The sequence below is a fragment of the Pelobates fuscus genome, chromosome 2 (assembly GCF_036172605.1).
Source record: "Pelobates fuscus isolate aPelFus1 chromosome 2, aPelFus1.pri, whole genome shotgun sequence".
Lineage (NCBI taxonomy): Eukaryota > Metazoa > Chordata > Amphibia > Anura > Pelobatidae > Pelobates > Pelobates fuscus.
The window spans coordinates 189,884,057-189,908,056 of record NC_086318.1 but is presented as its reverse complement, the minus strand read 5'-3'; the positions used below and the strand labels follow the sequence as shown (position 1 = coordinate 189,908,056).

The 24,000-nt window shown below is 35.8% G+C and overlaps 1 protein-coding gene across 1 annotated transcript in view; it reads right to left on the bottom strand.

Annotated features, from left to right (window-relative positions):
- Positions 1 to 2,242: 2,242 nt before the first annotated feature.
- Positions 2,243 to 24,000, bottom strand: part of BCKDHB (branched chain keto acid dehydrogenase E1 subunit beta) — a 270,779-nt gene continuing 249,021 nt past the window's right edge. The window contains exons 10-11 of the mRNA XM_063443021.1: positions 4,603 to 4,761; positions 2,243 to 2,502 (exon numbers count right to left, since the gene is read on the bottom strand). Coding sequence (XP_063299091.1) covers positions 4,621 to 4,761 — 141 coding nt within the window. The 3' untranslated portion in view covers positions 2,243 to 2,502; positions 4,603 to 4,620. The remainder of the gene's footprint in view (positions 2,503 to 4,602; positions 4,762 to 24,000) is intronic.

Below are 24,000 nucleotides of genomic sequence, written 5' to 3'. Positions count from 1 at the left end.
TTGGTACTTCGGATACAGCCGAAGTGGTCGCCATTCGACAAACGAACACGTGGCGGCGGCCATCTTTGTTCATTCGAACGAGGTCAGCTGTATGTGTAGCCAAATCCATGGAACTGAAATCGGCTACACATTTCAACGAACACCGCTGACCCTTACCTTCTCCTGCACCGAGTCTTCAGCCACAGAGACTAAGTCCCGTTCGAATGGGTCATTTTTTTCAGTGTGAAATTGACCGACCGCACAGCCCAAATCTATGGAACTGTTTTGGGCAGGAAAATGTGCTTGCGCTCGGTCATAAAGGACTTCCAGCTAACTCTTTAACCCCTGGATGGAATTGGCAGAATTTTGGATATGCTTGTAAGTAAAGTGTGCCGAGTTCGAATATGTGAGTAACAACAATAATATTAATATATGAATCTAGATGTTAACTACGCAGCTAAGCAATATTCATTTTATTGATCATAGAACGATTAATGGTAGAAAGAGACCATTTTATCACGAGAAGTAACAATAATCTGCTGGTACAAGCATAAGAGCGGTCTTAAAAAGGCATACAAGACTTTAACCACAACCAAATAAAAAAAAAAAATGGATATGTATATTGTAAAATATGCTGTATTTTCTACACTAAATACTAATCACAAAGGAGATAACTATAATAAAAGCAGAGTAAGGGGAACCTTTCAAAAACAGTCAGGAATGAGTGCGATTAGTGCGAAGAAAAAAAATTAAAGTGTGAAAAATTGTACAGCCAAGTCATTTATTATACTGCTTTATTTTGTGGCTTGCTTTTAGTTAAGTAAGAGGGGAGAGAGAAATGCTTCTTTTAATGAACTGGAAACTATTATGGCCCAAGAAATAAAGTTATATTCGAACGGATAAGTTGAAAGTCAGGGATACCAGCTGTTTGATTTATTAGAATAAGCCAATTAGAACTGAATATGGGCATGCATAAAACTTCTGGCATTCGAAAGAAAGATGGATTTATCTTGGCAATTTATCAGGAGAAAGCAAAATGTGGCTAGCACATGAATGCATGTAGAGAAATCACAAGAGGGAGGATGCAATGTATTCTGCTTTTATGAAAAATTTTTTTTTTTTTTTTATTTAACTCAGCATTGTTTAATTCTCTTGATATAATTACTAATAATAAAGGTAAGTCTTCCTTGGCATTGCCTTATATGTTCCAAGGTTGGTGTTTTGTGTTCCAACGCAACGGTTCAAGATTCAGACACCCAGATAACGTCCTAAAGCATGGGTCCTTAAACTCCGGCCCCCCAGATGTTGCTGAACTACAACTCCCATGATTTTTGAATTACATAGATAGCCAGAGAATCATGTGAGTTGTAGTTCAGCAACATCTGAGGGGGGCGGAGTTTGAGGACTCCTGTCCTAAAGGAATATTCCAGGTACTATCTAACCATTAAGTCTCATAAAAATTGGTACCAGTGACAGATGTCCCTTAGCACCATACCACCAATCCGTGTGAAACCATTTTTGAATAGTTTCATTTTGAACTCTGTGTCCCTGGCTGTCCACAGACCAACCCCGACTTGAGATATGCCTATATAAAATTTTTCCTTATTCCTGACCAATCACTGCTGTCACTTGCTGCTCGGACTAATGCTTCATTACCCTGAGCAGCACAAAGGGGTCGAACTACCTGGGGCTCTCTGTTAGCATTAAACCATTCAAAAACAATTTAACATTGAATTGAAGGTCTGCATCAGTGGACTCCAGGCACTATAACCACTTCAATAAGATGAGGCAGTAACTGTGCCTAGAATGTTTCTTTAAACTAGTCTCCAGAGTGATTCAGCATACATGAAGCTAGAATAAAGGACAGCAATTCCAGGTTATACGCAGTAGGAAAGAAGAGTTTTGTAATTAACTTATATTAATATTATATATTAATATATAATATTCTAGGTATTTTTTTTTTAATCTATTCAGTTATGTCTAAGTGACCCAAAGTACTTAAATTTAATAAGTGTATGTAGTAAAATATAAATGCCTGCATCTGTAGCACTTGAACTCAAGAAAATAATGCATTAATGTATCCCATGTGACATAAAACGGACCTAAAACAAAAAGTTAGGTATTTCTATGGGTGGACGTTAATGGTATTTTCTGTAAACAAGCATAAAGTAACTAAACCAGCTCTATATATTTGTTTGATTGTAAGAAGTTTTCTTTATGGAAAAAAAAATGCAAATATTTAAATAACTACACACACAAAAAAGAAGATATAATCAGATTTATTATGTTATTAGGCATCATCCTTAAAAATGGAAACCATTTTATGGAACAAACTCCCCAAACAAAGAGATTCAGGTTCACTTTTTTTCTTGCAACTTGTTTTGTCCTGAAGTCAAACGTCTGTGGGTTTAGGATTCTGGTATTTCTATACTCCACAGCATTCTCCAAAAAGTATGTTTTAGATGAGTCACTCCCAACTCCACAAAATTCTTAATAAATGTTGGTCTTTTGTGCTTCTAGGATCTGGCAAAACAGAATAAATGAAAGCATTTAGTCAAAGTAAAAGGTTTCGTTCTTAAGTTCCATTAAAAGGAAATAGTTCCTTTAGTGGCCCTAGACATTCTCATTTGTCAAATTAGTTGAAAATAAAACCTTTGTCAAACAAAATGTTTCAGCATTAACTGTCACTAGAAGTGTACCATAAAGGGAAACTATAAGGACTGGTGTGTATTGTATGTCCCTGCATGCTTTTTAATGTAAACCCTTCCTTTTCAGCCGGTCACTAGAAGTGCTCCGTGGGTCAGTGCTGCACAATGTGCAGTAGTGACATTCAGCGTCTCCACGCACTGCATTGGATGGGCTGAATGTTCCTCATAGAGAGACATTGGTTCAATGCACTTCTTTGAGAAGATACGGATTGGAGCACTGCTGCGTTTTGCTGCGCATGCACAATAGCCTCCCAATTTTCCTATGGGAAAGTTGGATTGGCTGGTATGGTCTATTTTGATGATTTCAGACAAGGAGGTGAAAGGGAGGAGGAGTGGGAGTGGAGACAACGGTGGTGCTGGAATAAAGGTAAGTTTTAGTACCTTTTAATGGGGGAAAAGGGGGCCACATATATGGAGGAAACATATGTAAATTGAGTATTAATGGGAAAAGAATGTCGCTAAGGACGTTCTGAAGACATCACAACTTGGGAGACTTAAGGTGACATTATACATGCTAATATATGTTCAGAGTTATGTATCTTTACATTACATTATTTAATAGTCCGATCCATCATAGGGCAACACACAACTACACCAATATTGCACAGGCCATATGTTTAAAGGGACACTATATTCACAAGAACAACTATGGCTTATTGTATTTGTTCTGGTGAGTAGAATCAATCCCTTCAGGCTTTTTGCAGTAAACACGGCCTTTTCAGAGAAAATGCAATGTTTACATTACAGCCTAGGAATCCCTCCACTGGAAACTCTTCAGAAGGCTACTTAGTGGTGCTTCCTGGGGCAGTGCAGTGCTGCACAGTTTGCCATTCAGTGTCTCCACACTCTGCATGGACACACTAAACCTTCCTCATAGAGAGGCATTGATTTAATGCATTTCTATGAGGGGATGCTGATTGGTCAGGGTTGTATTTGGCTTGTACTGGTTCTGCCCTGATCTGCCTCTGTGACAAGCTCAGCCAATCCAGTGCTTTCCTACATGAAAGCATTGTGATTGGTTCAGAACACCACTTCTGATGATGTCAGCAAAGCAGGCAGATCAGGGGCAGAGCCAGCAAAACACTTGAATAAAGGTAGGATTTTACTGTATTTAGAGGGGCAGGAGGGCTAGAGAGTGTTTCTAACACTATAGATCAGGAATACATGTTTGTGTTCCTGACCCTATAGTGTTCCTTTAAGTTGCACTCTCGGACAGCAGACTTTCAGATGTTGTAATAAAGACAGTTTTTTTCCCATCAGTGTTGAAAGATAGGATGAGAACCAGGAAAGTACAAAGTCAAGGCAAGGTTGTGTGAGATTTGAGTCTGTCTTTATCTGGCTCTAATCTATGTGAGTGAATGGTATATATTAATACATACACACGAGCACTTAATATACTACACTATGTTTTCTTTTCTGTTTAGCAACTGCTGTATAATTATCCATTAAGTTATAAGGTTAAGCACTCGAGTATTTGCACTGGTGGTAGTTTAAACCACTCAGTTCACCTTTTCATATCTATTTGCTCTACGTGTAGTCAGGGAGAGACCTACATTGTGTGGAAGCTGCTAGTTTGTAATGTAATGTATAATAAGAAGCACTTTTTTTGCACAGAGCACGTGGGTTTTAAGGTTGTGGAGGGTTTGCTTGAGATGTAAGTTTTCAACATTGTTCAGAGCAATAGACATGTAGAGGATAAATAAGAGTAACGAACTGTAGAATTAGTGAAAAGTAAATCAGTAGTCACAATAGTAAGGGACAAATGTACACATATACAGTTTATCATTCGTAAATCAACTATTCTATTTATTAAACGTGCAAAATACATTTTTACAGAATTTCTTAAAATAGGAATAAACAAAGAAAACCAAAAGAAAATATGACGTTAAGTTAAACTCCGTAGTAAAATACTTACATTAAAGATAATTTGCTGTCAGTAGTTCATCATTTTTTTTAGAGCATCGAAGCATTTCCATTTATCAGGAATATAGAAAGGTTCAAACATGTGGGGAAATGGAGTGTCATAGCCACATACTCGAGCTATTGGAGCTTCAAGGTTCAAGAAGCACTCTTCCTGCAAAGTGAATAAGAAAGAAACTCTGATTGACACATTTTATTAGCTCCAAGCTATGCACGGGAAATACTTATGTGTTAAATTGCACAGTGCTGCTTATAATATTAATATTACTATACACAGCTGGAAAGACATTTTAAGAACATCAAATTAGCAGTTTAATAAACTGACCATTACTATGGGATAAAAATCCATGCTAAACCAATTACAGTTTTCCTTGTAGCTGTTAACAACTAAAAGGTTTCAGAACATAATTTCGACATAGGCAGCAAAGCTGCTGTTTGGTCTAGCACTACAAAGCAAGCAATAATTCTGAAGCAGTGCCAGGCAGTTAAATGGTGGCAATCCCGAATGCACTGCCAAATTAGATAATATATAGTACAATAAACCAGATAGATATCAAGGGAGACAGACATATATCCATTACAGGTGACCTGCAGCTCTTGATTTATTTTAAATAATGTTACATTTGTGCCTTCAATTTCAAGCTGCCTGTGGCAAAATTATATTTAATATAAACAGGGGCTAGCATAAGAAATAAAAATGTACGCATCTTGAGGAAAATTCAGCAGCACTGAGCCAGGAAGCACCTCCAGTGGCCATCTGAGGAGTGGCCACTTGGAGGTATCCCTAGGTGCAATGTAAACACTGCCTTTTCTCTGAAAATGCATTATTATTTAATGCAGAGCAGCCTTCTTCACTTGTCAATGGATATTTTTACAATGTTTCAGATTTTTATGTTACAATTGCAATACTGTTTGAGTTAGTTTTGCAAATGTACTTGATACTTGCATTAATGAGCATATTCATTGTTTAAAGAATAATCAATGGGACTGGGGTGCAGAGTGGTTCACAGGTATATATGGGATGCATTTAAGAGGATGTCGGATACGCTTGACAAAGCCTTGAGGGGTGGGGTGAAACGTGGCGCGTCACATGCTGAAAATAAAGAACGAGGAGGCAAGCAGGAAGTGGAGCTCAATGCTGGTCAATAAGGACACTACTTCCAGGGACTTTTACATTTCCCTTTCCGGATTCAAAGTCATTTAGAGTGTCTGGCGATACCCTTGGTATTGCTGATTTTACATTTGTTTGTCCAATAAAAGGAGTAAAAGATTTTGGTTTGGTGGTGACTCATACTTGGAAAGGATTATTGGGATTGGTGATCCATCCCACACAAGGGGCTGACCATCCCTGGGCAATACAGTAATGAATGGAACTACATTCACTCTTATCTTGTGAGTGATATTCTTATAGTAAATCTTAATTTCTAATAATATATAGTGTGCACAATGCCTCAATTGTTTTTATTTATTTCATTGATTCATTCTAAAATTTTCCATGATGATGATATCATCAGTACTTTATTTTACAGTTGGCTTTAGGAATTCTACTTATGTTCCACATAAATCTTGGACCACAATTAATTGTTTTTTAACCCCATAATGATTTTACAGCATACTACACTGTGCTGCAAAAGCAGGGCTAACTGTTGGCATACTTACCTCGAGCGGCGAGCCATATTAGGTGGACTGCCTGTTGCAGCTATTCCGGCCCTTCCGGTCATGACCGGATAGGCAGTATAAATCACTATATGGGCTGCTATATGGTCTCAAAGGCAGTACAGGCAAAACCAATCTTGGAAACTGAAACTGCAAGACCCGGAATCTTTCCAAAACACCATAAAACCTGTAATTTTAATATTTGTACTCATAGAACATCACAGAATACAAATATGAGTGTTTCAAAACAGTAAAACATATAAGGATGATAACATCAGTGAACGTGCATTTTGTGTGTGAAACATGCAAAAAAACCAACAAAAAATAAATATGAACACTAACTTTGACCAGGGTTTGTGACTAAGTGGCTACTAAAAAAGACTAGACATACCCCATTTTGAATACCTTGGGTCGTCTACTTTTGCAAATTATACCATGTTAAATTGATATTTAAATTGTGTTCCATATATGAATATTTGATGTGGAAAAAAAAAAAAAGCCCTGTTTCCCCTGAACAAAATTAAATGTAATGTGTGGGTGCATGTAATGTGAAAGATGTAAATTATGGTTGAACAGACATCTAGCTCAAATTGTAGTTTTAGTTTTGGTTGTGTTTTGGTCAGAACCTGTACAATTGCCTCAGTCCTTACATGGTTAATGAATGAATTTGTAAAATTGTTGCAACAAGAAAAAGCAACACTAAAGCTTCACTTATTTCAATATTGATTTGAATTTTAACTACCTAAATGTGTGTCATATTCTACAATAGTATTGCACAACAAATCAACACTGTCCTATGCCGTATGATAGTCACATTAAAGAGAACAAATAACATTCTGTCATATTCCTTAATAACATATATGCAGAAAGAGAGGCCTAAGATCATATTTTTAGTGAATTTCAAATTAAGGCCCAGGTAGACATATTGTTTCCCCACTTTGGCTACAGTTGCCTAAGTGTATGAACCCCGAAACATGGGTGGGAGGGGACTACGTTTCAAAAAGGAGATCAAGTTGGAATAGCACATAAACTACACAGAGTGCAAGGGTAGAGAAAGACACAGACAGCACAATCTGTCATATCTAGGGAGTGAGCCACATCACAAACGGACATCTTTAAAATATGTTGTACATGTGTGCACACAAGAGACTTTTTTTGTTGCAATATTTTAACCTCCCCTAATGGTATGGAGAGTTATCAAATGATTTCAATATATCTTCAAATGTGTTAATAAACAAGTCATCTATTCAAATATGTCTGGACACTTATGAAAACACACTAGAAAGGAAAAAGTCAAAATATTGTATCAGAGCCCAACATCTTTTAACAAAGTGTTTACATAACTGTAATTTGATCAAGTGTTTATACAACACATTTAAAAAAAAACAACGCTGTTAGCTTAATATGTCGGAGAAAATAAATGCCTGTGCCTTGGATAAATATCAAGTAGTAGTACTAAATGGAAATGCAAAAAGTGAAAAAGAATGGCATAAAATCACTTTGGCTAAAGGATAGTGGAAAATATAGATATTGTATTACACTGTGGTGCAGGGACAAGTGGGTAAGTTGTGCCAAGGTGGTTTGCACATCTGGTTTCAAAGGCTATCCCACCTTTACTTTGGTAAATTCAGTGAGTTGCAGGGACTGTGAAGAACATGATACCCATTATGTTGATAAACTGAGCTTCTTGAATGCATTTATTAGAAATTAAAACACAAACAAGACAAACAAAACCATGAAAACATGCATAGAAACAGAACAAATAAGTATATCTGCAGTGGGATGGAGTATATATCATGCGACTATTAACTGAATCAAAGACATTCAACCCATGACAAAACACAGAACACCTACTTTTTATATAGTGAATATTATGGGGTGGAGGGAGTATGTATAAAGTACAATTGAGTTAAAAGTTTCTAAAAGGGTAGCAGTCACCATGGACATCAAAGAGTTGTTTTTATTTGCAAAACATTAAGGACCCTGCCTCGGAACTTCTATTTAAATATAACCTCCACAATTTACTTATTTGATTTTATGGCAAGCCTATTTACCTCTTGGTGTGAGCAGGGTTAAATCCCCGGTATAGGATTAGTGTTAATGTACACTACAGGCACCCAGACCACATCTCAATGAAGTGGTTTATTTTTCTTGCACCTGTCATTTTAGCACTATGAAGAAAAACACTTTTTTTCCAGTGCTAAACCCACCTCAGGTGGCTGTCTCTTAGACAGCCTCTAGATGTGGATTCCTGGTTCGTAACTGTGGAAAACCCTGCTATTTGATCGATATCCTCACTCTTTGCATAAGGCAGGCAGCTTTGATGTATGCGCACCTGCGTTGAAACCTTTTACTGCAGAAGCCCCAAAGGAAAGCATTTCCTATGGAGAATTAGCGAACAGCAATTGTTTCTAAAAGGGTTTTTCTTTGTTGATTTGATACTTCATTCTCAGACCATTTCCCAAGCATTCATTTTTGCATCAGTAAAATCTAAATTCTTCTGATACTTATTATTAAAGGCAATGTGTTGCTGGGCACTCTGTCAGAGGTTAATATATAAAAAGCATTTAAAACCGGTCAATTTCATAGTATCAAAATATTTGTGGCTATGCTCATGGTGCCGACAAGCAGACATTTTTGGGGTTCATAAAAGCTACATAAAATGCACTTCAAAGCTACAAAAAGCCATACATCATAAAATCAGACGGTCGCAAAATAGATCAATAAATGTTCATAAATAGACCATATGAGATGGACTATGCTTTATGTAAGAACAATAAAAACAAAGATAACAGATAGGGGTTAGTCCTTACACAGCTAATAGAACAATAGAACAAATAGTCTTCAATTTGACCATAATTTAAATTTATGAAAGAAAACTTATTTTTACCAACTCTATCCATATAACATTCCAGATGACTATTCTTTTCCTAGCACAGCCAAAGATGAAAGAGTTATTCAGTCATGTTATAAAGGATTTAGTACGTGTACTTTTTTCCATGTGTAGCAGGGCCATTATATCATGCTAATTATGTCCTCCCTTCCTGGCTAAGTTGCCGGATGGAGTCGCATTGGCAAACTTAGTTTAAGAACTAAAAGTGTCTGATTGTTCCACTAGACTTCCCTGAAAAACATTTAAGTGTGTATTTTGATTAAGAGAGGTTAATGAACGAAAAGGTCAGTAGGTTGTTAGGTCTTATCATAAACAAGTGATTTTATGGTCTGGAATCACTACAGATGCGATAAAGCCAAGGCAGTCAAATGGGTTATAGTGCAACTAAGGTCCTGCAGCTGAAGTGGCAAATGATATTCATTGCTTAACAGTAGGGTGGTGATATTATATTTCTTGAAACAAACACTTGTATTTTAAATGTTGCATAAATGTGAGCAATATATTAATTTGCTGCAGAGGAATTTCGATAGACTGGGGGACTCGCGATATAGAGAGTAGGGGCAGATTAATTACTAATAATAAGTAATTTTTACTTGGTGTTCGTACATTTGGCTGAAAGACCAATTTAGGTCTTTCAGCCTTTTGGTAGACAGCTCTTTAATAATGTGGGAATTAGGGAGCTATTTACTAAGCGGCTGCAAGACGAATAGGATCAGAGTTTTATTCATTTGAATGAAATTCCGATACGAACAGAAACTACCGAATGCCATTCTAACACGACTGAACAAACTGTTCATTCTGTTAGGATGAATTCCGTCATATCTATATGACAGGACGCTGGGAAATATTGAAAGGAAGAATCGCAAGATCAGGTGAGAATTGTGGGAAAATTCCTTTGACCGCGAGAAGTGGGTAAAAGCTGGTCAAGCGTAGTAAACCTCCATAACACAAAGTAGTCTCTACTTTGTCTTATGTTTTAAAGAAAACTAGAGCAGACAGGAAGGAACGGATTACAGATCCTGAGAGAAGGAGAGAGGAGGAATCGATTAAATAAAAGTTCCGCATGACAGTGCCACTTTAATGTGCTTTTTCTTGAGCCACTCCTTTGCTGCCTTGGCTGTGTGTTTTGGGTCATTGTCATGCTGGAATACCCATTCAAAACTCCAGGAGGTGACATCTTGCATGGCGCACCATAACGAGGGAGACTGGCAGTTATTTTGTGTTTCTTCCATTTGAGAATAATCGCAGCAACAGTGGTCATCTTCTCACCAAGCTGCTTGGCAATGGTCTTGTAGTCCACTCCAGCATTGTGTAGGTCTATAATCTTGTCCCCGACATCCTTGGACAGCTCCTTGGTCTTGGCCATGGTGGAGAGTTTGGAATCTGATTGATTGCTTCTGTGGACAGGTGTCTTTTATACAGGTAACGAGCTGAGATTAGGAGCACTCCCTTTAGGAGAGTGCTCCTAATCTCAGCTCGTTACCTGTATAAAAGAAACCTGTGAGCCAGAATTCTTGCTGGTTGATTGAGGATCAAATACTTATGTCACTAATTGATATGCAAACCAATTTATAACTTTTTTACATGTGTTTCTCTGGAATTTTTTTTGTTTGTTCTGTCTCTCACTGTTAAAATGCACCTACCATTAAAATGATAGACTCATCATTTCTTTGTCAGTGGACAAACGTTCAAAATCAGCAGGGGATCAAATACTTCTTTCCCCTCACTGTGTATACATATTTAATACATAAACATATTTGTTTACATTACTAAGTACTGGGAGAAAGGATGCATGTGTAGCAATATCTGAGCTCCACCAAACAAATGCTTCTTATAGAGGGGCATTGGGTGCGTTTGATGTTATTATGTTGTGCATTATGCTGCTGAACATGAAGTCTTTAGATTTTTTTGAAGTCTTAGTGAGAAAGAGCTTCAAAGGCTGTCAATATGGAAGCCACTAGAGGCTTGGTTCCAGAAAAAAATTGTAGAAACGGCACTGTTTACACTGCAGGGCAACACATCTGCATTGGTTGTCAGGAAGACAGACACTAGAGACACTTCCTCTGCTACACCAGAGTTAAACCTATAGAGCAGCATTTGATTGGCACAGCATGGTGTTTAGTCGTGCATGCACACTAGCCTCCCAATTGGAGTGGCTCAGATCAACCAATACTGATGAGCTCAGCCAAGGAGGCGGAACGGCATCATGGAGAACAGTGAGGCAAGGGCTGAAAGGTAAGTAAATATCACCTTTCATCTAGATAGGTAAAAGGAAACAGTAGCACTAGGAATACATGTTTGTATTACATTTCATGAGAAGGTTAAAAGAAATAACTTAATGTGTCAAACAAAACAGTAAAAAATTTACATTCTTTTTTTATTAAATTCACAACATTTTGTTTTGGTGATTGGATTATATTGACTTGACCACTCTTCAAAGAAAGCATAAAAAACGAAATTCAACAAACTTAGGTCCAACTTTATTAGCTTTTTATATTCTTGCCAGTAATGCTCAATATATTTAGTAACAGTTATATTCTGTCAATCTTTCAGATAATTCAAAACAGTCATATGTTTTGAAATTGGATCTTATTGCAGCCAAAATGCTAGATAACAGGTGCAATGTCTGTAATAAAAATATGAAGCTGTACAACTTTGAAAGGCAGTGTAAGATGAATTAATTCATAAAAAAAAAAAGAATCTAAATAAAATTTACACAGTTTCCCCCCTGAGTAAAATATAAAATTTTATTCGCACAGTTAAAAAGGTAACGTAAGAACAAACAGTATTTCAAAAGAATGTGTTTCGTAACATATCAATAAAACAGTATAAGTAGTTACGATGTCATTTTTTAAGTCTGTAGTATCTTTAAAAAACATGTCCCTATTAAAGTAGCCAATTTAAAGGGAAATAGTCATTTTCCAGGATTTTTATATTTAGGTTTACATATTCCTGATAGTAAAAAGACAGGCAAGGCTGCGCCAATAAAATACTAAAAAGCAAATAAAGGAGAAACAACGTTCCAATAATAAAGGTATAGTCCACTGGAATAAATAGTCGAGAATAAAAAGTCTCACTGAAATATCAAGATAGGGTGGGGGTGAAATCCTCAGAAGTTAATCCGTCCGGATGGTTTAAAATATCCAAATATGTGGAGAGACAAAGGGGAGATACGACGACTAATAGTGCAATATGTCAAAATCCAGGGATAAAATTCAATGAAGGTAAGTAAAACACTCACATTTAAAAGAGCTATGCCAGCTCTGGGATGTAGGGCATATAGCGGTATAATGCCCGCTAAGCAGATATACAGTAGTGGTACGTCCGTCAATACAGTCTGGGTATCCAAGGCTCCAACAGATGATAAAAAGACAACAATAGTGCTCTCAATATAACAGAACTGAGATATAAAATAGATAAAATTATACTCACAAATATAGAGCAGGAATTACTGCTCTATTGTAAAGCGTTGGTGGAATGATCCCCACCTAGGATTTCTTTGGGTACAGGAACAAAATAGACGTTTGCCAGAAAAGTAGGGCATAAAAGCATAAAAAGTGTGTGTATAACTCCTTTATTTGCTTTTTAGTATTTTATTGGTGCAGCCTTGCCTGTCTTTTTACTACTCTGTGTCCTTTGGAAGGGTTGGAGGGATTCCCTTCGTTAAGGTTGCTGCCTGCCTACATATTGTCTGTGAATTAGCGCTTACCTTTATTGCTTCTTGTGTTACATATTCCTGATATTTAACAAATATCTGTTTTATCCTAAAGCAGAACACTTCAATTTTAGCTTCATTTTAATCATTGTAAAGGTTTATCTTTTTCACCTGACAGTCAGAATAGATAAAGTGTACAAAGGAAGAGGAGAAAGTAAACAATGTATCCATTTATCCTCCTAATTTGCAATGTGTGTTTCTGGGTCTAGAGTGAATCCAATAATAATGTTTTACACCAAGTATTGAATATAAATTATAAGAAAATGGAGCATCACATAGAAAAAGGTTAACACAAATTATAGGTGATTTTCAAGATTTTTTTTTTCTTTCTAACGTGTAATCTCCATAGACCCGACTGATTTCCTTTAAGTACTGAATGATAATATTCAGAGCTTAGTTCAGCTTCAGCTAATTAGCAGCATGAACGTTACCATTTCCATTTTGGTTCATTCCAGTTCCGATAAAATATTTCACCTGTTGATCCCTATAAGGAATGAAACCAAAAGGTGGCAGTCATAACCCTCTAAAGGGGGATTATTCATACTAATATACACCAATTTAATGTTTTTATTTTTTTTTAATGAATCATGCATCCCGAAGAGCAGCAGTCTGTCAACAACTGAATGTCACCAAGTGAAATACGTTCAACATTCAATTTGGTCATTTGTTAACTTATTAACCAATATTATACTTCGGATTAAATGAATTAAACCAAAATTTTCATTAATAATTAACAAATAATTTATACAAAAACAAACGCTTATGCCTATTATATTTACAACTATTATTATGTATCGATATAAAAACTCCCAATTGAATGCAAAATTTTACTAATCGTCAAGTTTATAAAAAAAAAAAGAAAATGAAACAAAATGTGCATTTCACATATGTACATGTTGTATTTCGCCAAAAAGTCTAAATGATCAGTGTGAAAGAAATGAAAATGACCTGTCAAATATTTTTTTCTTCCAATATCTAGCTGTCTCATTCTTTCCAAGCAGAAACTTAAATGTTCGGTCAGCTTTGCACTTGAAGAAATGGATGACACTCTTTTCAGTTAGTTATATAGCAATCTAATTAAGTGTAGAACTGTAAGGGTTTTATATCTAGTTGGAAAAATATTTTATGTCCCGTGTACGTAAGTGTGACCTCACTTTTTTATGCAACCTTCATATTTTTTTTTAGAATGTAAAGTTGAAAAAAAATAAAATGAAAGAAAGTTGGAAATAACTATATCCATAAGGTATTTTTGGAACAACTAGGGATTCTGGCTTTCACCAGTTAACGACGTTGTGTTAATACTGTGTTGAAGCAAAGGCGCGATCTATTAAAGAAATGAGGCTAAAAATATAGAATAGGCTCCTGGGATGAGTCACTACCTCGGTTTCATTTTATACTGTTATTGTTGCTACAAGGAGTTTCATGTACAGCAAGGTCGGCAGCAGCTCACATTTAAATGCTGAAAAAAGGAAGCAAAACCAAAGAGAATGGCCTCACAGCAAAGGGTAGGTCCTTTTTAATGAAGCACTCTACTTTGTAATGTACCAGGAAACATTTTAAATCAGCCCTTGAATACATATAATGCATTTAATATGTGATGGTTATTCAATATATAAACTCATTGGTTAAATAAGTACACACTGAGCATGATGGGAGTTTGATTTAAAATAAATAATAGTGTTTAAGGCCTCAAACATATGAATGGAATTCTGACTATAAGAAGAGATCACCAAAAAATGATTATGCACATGATTATGCACAACATTTCAAAATTCAAAAAAGAAAAGAAAAAAAAGCAGAGAGTAATACACATACATACACACACCAACTTTGAAACATCAGTTCTGCTTGCACTAAATTTTTGTAATCTATACATGTGGTTCTGCGACTTAATGGTGACTATCTTGTTTGTAAACAGAGCTAGATCGATGGACAAATTATATAAAAAAAAAAAACGCCTGCAAAATAAAGTTGGAGACATTTTCCAGTTAGCCTTTTAGCACACCTTGATTTACTGCTTAGTGAATATATTCTTAAATTTAATTAAAAGCATTCGCTCTATGACTGCATTCCAACAAATCTGATTTCCTATTAAAAAATACTCATCCCCAAATTTTCATAATAGATATAGATACACTTTAAAACATGTATCCAGCAAAGTATTTTAATGCAGTTATAAAATAAATATAAACATACATACATATACATATACACATATACATATACACACACATATTTATATTAACCACAATACAAAAAAACGCAATTGTTAGCAATAAAAATTGTTTTACAAATTGTAAAACAGGTTGTTTGAAGCTTACATATTGCAAAAAACTTTTATAAAAGTGGTTTCCACATTTATGCTTATAAAAATAAAAATAAACATGTTCATTGTTCTACAAAAATACACTATTTTAAATAATTTCTAAACAATCTCAGAGTTAACTAATTTGGTTGGTATTTAGAAGGACAACGACATAACAAATCTTTCAATGTTGTATAAAAAAAAAAGTTCTAGATATTTGTGGAGATAAGGTGCTGGTTATTACATTATTTTACCTAATTTTTTTTTTTTTTAAAGAAAAACAAACTATTAGAAATGTGTCTAGTTTTTAGTTACACACTTAATTGGATTTCTTAGTACCTTTTTAGAATACAGTCTATAGTATACACATGCATACAATGGCATTTTGCGGTATTGTGAAATGTCAAATCTTGATCAATACAATAATACAATACAAATAAGTGCAGTTCTGTAATGTGTATATATATATATATATATATAATATGGGTTTGTCAGTCTGTTTCTTTATAGATATCTATATATATATATATAGATATCTATATATCTATCTAGATATATAAATAAAGACAGACTGACAAACCCATATTATATATATATATATATATATATATATATATATATATATATATATATATATATATATATATATATACACACACACACACACACATTACATAACTGCACTTATTTGTATTGTATTATTGTATTGATCAAGATTTGACATTTCACAATACCGCAAAATGCCATTGTATGCATGTGTATACTATAGACTGTATTCTAAAAAGGTACTAAGAAATCCAATTAAGTGTGTAACTAAAAACTAGACACATTTCTAATAGTTTGTTTTTCTTTAAAAAAAAAAAAAAAAAAAAAAATAGGTAATATAATGTAATAACCAGCACCCTATCTCCACAAATATCTAGAACTTGTTTTTTTATACAACATTGAAAGGTTATAAAGACAGACTGACAAACCCACACAAGCAAATGTTTACTGACTTTATGACAGATAGTTACTTTCATTAGCTGAATGCAATTCATACAATTTAGATAAAAAAAAAAAATGTACTCATATTGGTATTATTACATATTACACTCAAAGATAATAAAACATATGCTGCAGGGGTAATCCATATTATAAAAAAGTCCTCTTGTCCAGGTCCATCCATTTTAATAATGGTAATTATTTAATAATAGGGATTGTAAGATTAACTTATTATTTTATTATTTATATAGCGCCATCAGATTCCGTAGCGCTGTACTCAAAGCGTTAACTTTCTACTGAATTGTGTGTAATTCAAAATTAACAAAGCACAACTACTAATTTCCCAGTCACTGTGCTGAGTTGTGGAATGATGGTCTAAAACAGTTAATCTCAATAATTAAAATTAAAATTAACAACAAATCTACTGAAATGGGAAAGCATGACATTACCAAGTTACAACATGCTTTCTTGCTTTTTTGTGATACATGCAATTAGTATTACAACAATAATTTCAAAGGTTTATACCAACTGGAAAAATATACTTTAGTAAAGTAAGGTTTATTTTTTTAAATTTTCAAGAAAAAAATAAAAATGTGATAAGCCATAAGTTCTTTATTTACACAAATTTGACGTGCCTATATTATAGACTAAGATATAGACATATGTAGGAATGTATAAATATAATCCACACACACAACCACACACACCTGTACATAGGTGAGTAGACAGACACATTAAAACATTTTTCAATAAAAGAGAATTAAAACTCATGACAATGACAGTGAATCAAAACACATCTGGTTTTCAGCATGCACAATGTGCATGTGTTCAAAAAGAATATTTTAAACAATATGTTTTATGTCATTGCAGTTATATGAAGTTATAAAGTTCAACTACAGTGCAATTTATTTACAAAGATCAAATATCGTTAACAGTATGATGGAAGACTGAGTCGTGCAAGTCCCTGTAAAAAAATAATGGCCAGAGGAAGCCACATGAAGCGGGGATGGCCAAGTTACAAGAATTTACATTCTATGGTACACATGACTCACTTATTTTAAACAACGTTATTAGGTTCATTTCCCACTGAGATAGAAATCTGCTCACATAACATACCGTATATAAAATGTTTGTTTTCCCTGTAGTATATACAAACTCCTACTGCCTTAAATTAATAGTTTGACAGCAGGGGTGTGTTTGTATGCTGTAGGTTTGCCTACACCTGCTCTAGAGTAATTATAAAACTGCCACAAATGAACAATTTGCTAAATTAACAATAGGAGCACATTATTCTGTATAACCCATTTCTAAACAAGATGTATATGCACACACTTTCATTGATTTTCATCTGGTTGTGCACATTTTATAATAAAAAAAAAAAAAAAATCTGCATTTCTAAAAGTCTATGCACATATGTTTGCACAGTGGAAAATGACTTGAAACCTAATTCACTTAGCATATCACAACTAGTATATTTCATCTGCGTGTGACACATATGAATCTCTCCTACAACATTACACCAGGCAGTGCTAGCCACCCAAAGGACCTTCCAAGATTTAATTAACTAAGGCTTGCAGATAGCTAGTACTATTCCGTGTCAATACTGAGCAGTGAAGGTTTGGCTCTATTCTAACAGCAGCCAATCTTCAAATACTTCTAGATCCAATCACTCCAGCTTTCCAACAAAAGCATGAAGTTTTCTCATTATAATGTCCTATGCTCTGAACACCAGGCTGGCTGCCTTTGGACCGTTACAGACGAAAGCTGTTTCTTGTATTCATTTTGCATTTGACTGATATTGCCATTTGATCTTCCCTGCTGGGGTAACTTCGTTTCTGTAGCTTGAGGGATTCTGAAATTTATCATGTAAACTGAAGTCCACCATAAATGAGGATGTGGTTCTAAAGCATTTAAACATTTACAATGTAATTCATTCCCATCGAAAGCTAAGTAATGGCAAACTATTTGTTAATAAGTGAATGGTTTTACCCCATATATGCAGGAGCACTTTACATGACAACAATTATAAGAACAATAAAAAGCCATTTGTATACTTTTATTGAATTCACATTATATAACATAAGCTGAACAGTATATGCTTGGCTGCAGTTCAACACTTTTTTTTTTCCAATATGTAGCGCCTATTAACTTTAAATGAACTAAACTTGCCCTTTGTTATACATATTTCAGCATACATATACAGTATGTTTAGTAGTATAAACTTTTAATAGCATGTAACATTTTACATCAGTTGGAAGTTTGCAAGACAGTGTACAATTCACAAAATATCTTCAAAACCGACAGTCAAAGCACCTACATACTCAAACAACATATTATTACAGCACTGTGCATTTGGGAAGATGAGTACGTATTTTAGGCAAGGAGTTAAGATCCATTATTCTGAGTGGGCAAATAAAGGACTTCTTGGTCCATATATGGGTAAAACGTCTTTACGGTAATGTTTTTGCTCTGCAGTTTATAGACAAACCAATAGCCAAACCCAAAGAAACAAGGGCCTGACATTTGAGTGTCCCCATAGATCCATCTATTTTCATAGGTAGACTTTAGCTTCCCAGCCTCTTGCCCAATTAATAAAATGTTGGAGTATAGGACGTACAAGGTAAAAGCCCTAACATGGTCAAAAACATGATTTCCTAGGAGTCAAAAATATGCGTGGTTGGTATTCTCTGTAGTAAAACATACCCTGCACACTGGTGTGAAACCGTTTGGTTACAGTTGTGAGTCATTCAAAAATAGAAATCTGTTGCAACATCTTGCAGTACACATTTTGTGGTTACAATATTTTGGTACTAAAAGGGGTACGGCACAAGGCATTGATGGCTTAAAACCTGTTAAATATCCTGCTCTATGAAGAATGAAAATATACTGGAATATTGTGAAAACTGGATATACATATTCAGTAATCACTCTCAGTCTGTCACATTTGATAAAAAGTGCTTCTCAAACAATGAACATAACTACGCTGAGTCTAGAAAGAACTTCCAGTAGGTGGTTTTAGAAACGGCCATACATGAATACATTTCTGATACAAGCGAACCTGTTGTGACAAAATAACTGCCTAAGGCAGTAAAAAATTAGCCTCCTCTATGATGCGGACATTATTATTTCATTGCCACCACATTGGCGTCCAACTGTCCTATATACCCACTGAAAGAAAACACAGGTGGAGTAGCACTGTGACGTACAGTAGAAGAACTCCAGTTATGAGGGTTTTACTTAGCTTAGACCTATATAGATGAAATTTAATGCTTTTTATTATTAGCCTAACATGACATGGACGCATCAGAAATGAGTAGCATTGGAGATTTGCATAAATATGGAAAAAATTATAGAGAATTAAAATCTAAATTGAAACTTACAAAATTAAAATATTCTGAATCAAGTCAGACAAAAAAAAATGAAAATTAGATACATGAATGTATTGTTGATGAGGAGCATTTTTGGGAGATTCTTTAAACATTAAATGTGTTCCTCCCCACCTCCAAATATTTAATTAACTCTTGTGTGTCCACGCATATATATATATATATATATATATATATATATATAGATAGATAGATAGATAGATAGATAGATAGATAGATGTGTAAAGGGGGGGGGGGGGAGGAGAGAGAGAGAGAGAGAGAGAGAGAGATCGATATGCACATGCACATGCATCGCCTATTATAAAAAAGAAAAAATACTTTTAACACTCATTATGCAACCTCTGCTGGTATGAAAAAGCCTAATGGAGATTGCAAAGAGTAACAAAGACAGAAAATTTTATGACAGAGTGAATGTAGATATATACAAAAAGTAGCTATAGTGCAAATGTACTTTATAGTTCACTCATTCTGTGCCTCTCAATAGTGTGTGTGCTGTATGCATGTGTTTAGGTATAGTACTCAACCCATAGAGTCCACTGTCATCAGACTAAAATATTTGAAAGATGAAGGGGCGGAGCTAGCAGCACGTGGGAACGGAAGCCATTTCCCACTGCTCCGGGTTACTGGCTCAGATAATAGCCCAATAACTATGTATTTCTGACTCTGTTACATGTGAGATTCTCCAATAAGATTGAACATGCTGCACTCTTGATTTGTATTTGGTTTTCCTTCAAGTTTTCTGGACAAGATTCTCATTAATAGTTCTAAGTTAAGAATATTTTGTTAATTGGCATTACTTTTGCACTCTACTATTTTGAAACCTTTTTGAGTTTGTTCTACTATAGCTTGTATTTTTTATGGATATAGCAAAGTAATGAAATGGGGTCCCTGTATGGCAAATTGAAGATATGAACATCTTGAAAGAGCTAACATGGGTGATATACGAGTGCTGCATGGCTTTTGGTGATGTATGGGTACCATACAAGTGTCTTGTGTGTGATTTGTGATGAATGCATGTCTTACATATGGGTACAATGTGGTTGACTTAAAGTGTAGATTTAGCATATGTTCTGGATAGCTGAATGTAAAATTATGGTGTTATATGGACACAATATCCAAAATACAGAGAGTATGCAAGATATTGTACTTAAGTTGGTTAGTACTACGGAATATGTGAGATAAGAAATTGCTTACTTGTTTGCATTCATAAATTAGAATGAAACCGGTTTCAAAATAATCAGGCATTCCTAATTCAGAGAAGCAATTGTTAGTCTGCTATCAAAATGTGTAACACTTTTATATGCCCATTTAACATACTTGGGAAAATTTCTGGAACAAATTCTGTGAGACTAAGAACCATACACTGAACCAGTTTCCAAAACGGAATAAGTAAAGGACACAACCAAAAATGTATGATATAGTGTTCCCACTTGTTGAGCACATCTTTAACACAACACAAAGAAACCAAGATAGACGTGGGCTAATCTTTGCAGCACTAGGTACCATTGCATTAACAGCATTTTCTGGTCTTCTTAATGAGACATTTAGATGCTCCATGTATGTGGACAAAGTCTTTTCAATTCTGAGGTTGGCTGTAGTATCAAAGTCCTGTTCTCATTGCTTCATATATAATAATTTTAAATTAGCTACATGAGAAGTCAGGGATTGGTAACAAATGGAGAAAGCTAAAACACCCAGGAAAGCCTAAGAGCAAAGTTAATTGAAAATAATGAGCTGGGTCATATATGGCAAAGCCAGTTGCTAAAGGGTGTAGAGCATGTTTAATACAGATATACATAAAAAGGTCTTTAGGTTGAAGTTGAAATTGTGTTTGCAGCATCGAAATACATATGATTTTCCACCAGCTGATGGATGTGTGAGATACACTGTGACTGCTAAGAATTAAAGGGACACTATAGTCAACAGAACCAAAACAGCTAAATGTAGTGGTTCTGTTGTCTATTACATGTCCCTGTAGGGAGAGCAATGAAAATGCTGCCTTTTAAGAGAAAAAGCAGTGCTTACATTGCTGCCTAGTAACAACTGTATAGACAGTCACTCAGACAACCACTAGAGTGCTTCCTATTTTAGTGCTGCACTGTGTGCAGTACCAACATTCGGCGTTTCCACACTCTGCATTAAAACACCGAATGCTCTTCACAGAGATGCATTAATTCAATGCAGCTCTATGAGGATAGGCAGATTGGTGCAGCACAGTGTTTTGTCACACATGCGCAATAGCCTCCTAATGCTTCCAATGCAAAACCTTTGGACTGACTGATATAGTCAAGATTGATGACCTCAACCATTGGGGGCCAGTGCTGCAATGGAGAAAAGGCAATTAAAATACTTTTTTTTTTTTTTTTTTTTTTTTTAAATCATTAAAAGTTTACCGAGCACAATATAGTGCAAGTAAAAATAAAAAAGGCTTGTGTAGCTGAAGAAGGATAGCATGGAGTGTATTACAACATTACATGAAATAGAGTATACATTTTATCGTACATTAATTCAACAAGGTGATGGTTATAGCGAACATAGGTATATAGAACAGAAGTAAGGCTTTGAACCGCTCCACATTGTGATGACCTCTGAGAAGAAGAGATGCATGCAATGTGCCAATTTGTGGCAGGGCAAAGGTCATGGATATCAGGAGTGGAGCTAGAGCATCACATAGGGTGTATATGTGTGGAACCACCGCACAGTAACTCAAATGAGGGCCCTGTAAGGAAACCAAGTATATTTAAACATCCTTCAATAGTTTCCTCCCCAACCGCCAGAGCCTAGTGTAGATAGCTCTCCGTTCGGTAGTTCCAAGGAACGAAATCCATACGAAATAACAATAGCTTCACAAGATAATTCCCTTATTAAAGCATACGAATTCCAAATAACAGCCGAAGTCCAGAATCAGGATACAAGTAGAACTGAGCTTTATTCACACACACAGCCTTTTATGCAGGTCCCCCTGCAAGGGGACATCCCACAGGGAGGGACTACATTTAACCAATCCTGTACAATAAAAATATAAAACACACCCAGCACAAACATATAATTCCCTCCCCTAACCCTGGAGATAATCAGATCTGATACAGTAATAACCTAATTATCTCCAGGCAGAAAAATCACTATTTCCCCAATTTCTGGAACACCCCTTTATACATTGAGTATCCCCACAAATCCTATGTCCCCTGATAGCCCTGATCTGGGTGACCAACATATTCAAATCTCACCCAGATCGGTTCAGGGGTTCTTAAAAACTATGGAAGTCCTTTGTGACCGGTTCCCCGTGGGTGGGCTGCCCAAAATAGTTCCATAAGTTCGTGGGGTTTTGCCGGTCACTTTAGAAAAGGGAGAAAAACTAATATAAATAGTAAACGAATTCCCCTGGCTCCTAGCAGCGATTGTTCCCCTCATTCGTATGCCCAAACGTACCGAATAGCGCTCTTCTAGCTAATAGGTACATATAGTTCCAGCGTTCATATGTTTGAGACCGGTGTTCGGGAAGTTGAGTGTCCGATTTTAGTTCCAGACACTCGACGACCTAGTCCCACTGCCTTTGTTTAAATGAAAAAAAGATGGCCGCGTTTTTCTCTGCCACGTGGCGTTCGGCAGTACGAACACTGGCCGCACACGTAGAGGGTTTAAGTGATGCCGGCTTTGAAGTAAATGAGCCAGGGGGGTGGTCTTTGTTTGGCAGTTTCATCTGCTGACTGGAAACATGAAGAAATAGAAGGGAAACATGCAGAAATACTGAATATCATAGTCATTTCTTCACAGGCCCATATTGCATCCAGGACGTGTGAGTGGATATCGGTATGGGATACAAGTTCAGGAATGGGCATTTTTCACTGACTTCGTATTTAACAAGCTAACAACGTGAGCTGGGAGGATGAAAAAAATCCACACCAAAAAAACGTAGCCTGACTAAAATAGCATAACCTTGTATAGGTTTAGTGGAGTAGACCAAAATGGGTATGAATGTTGCCAGACAGTAGAAAAGTGTACATATGGGATATGTAAGTCAATAATATGCAGTGTGTGTGTGTGTAAGCCTTACTTTGCAGGAAATGAAAGCATAACAAAAATAACAGTCAATCAAAAGGTGCCGTTAAATGCCCAGCTTACTGGGTCAGGTTAGTACAATAAGAAGATGAAAATAGGCGCGAGAGAAGGAAAAAAAGGGTAGGGAGGGACATGAAAGGAGAGTCTGGGTGAAGACCCTTGTGAGTAGCCAAATAGGCAAAAATGTATCCGGTCTCCTCTCGGAGTCTTGTACGGTGAGAAATGAAAGAAGCCTCATCTAGTGCTGGAATATAAGGTAGTCACAAAGATATAGTAGGGTAGTCTGTTGAGCAAAAATGGTAGGCACTCCAGGGCACCGAACTTCTGCTCATGTCCCCAAGCCAGTCCCATCCTTATCATGGAGCAGTCCTTCATACAGTGAGCACTTGGAGGTA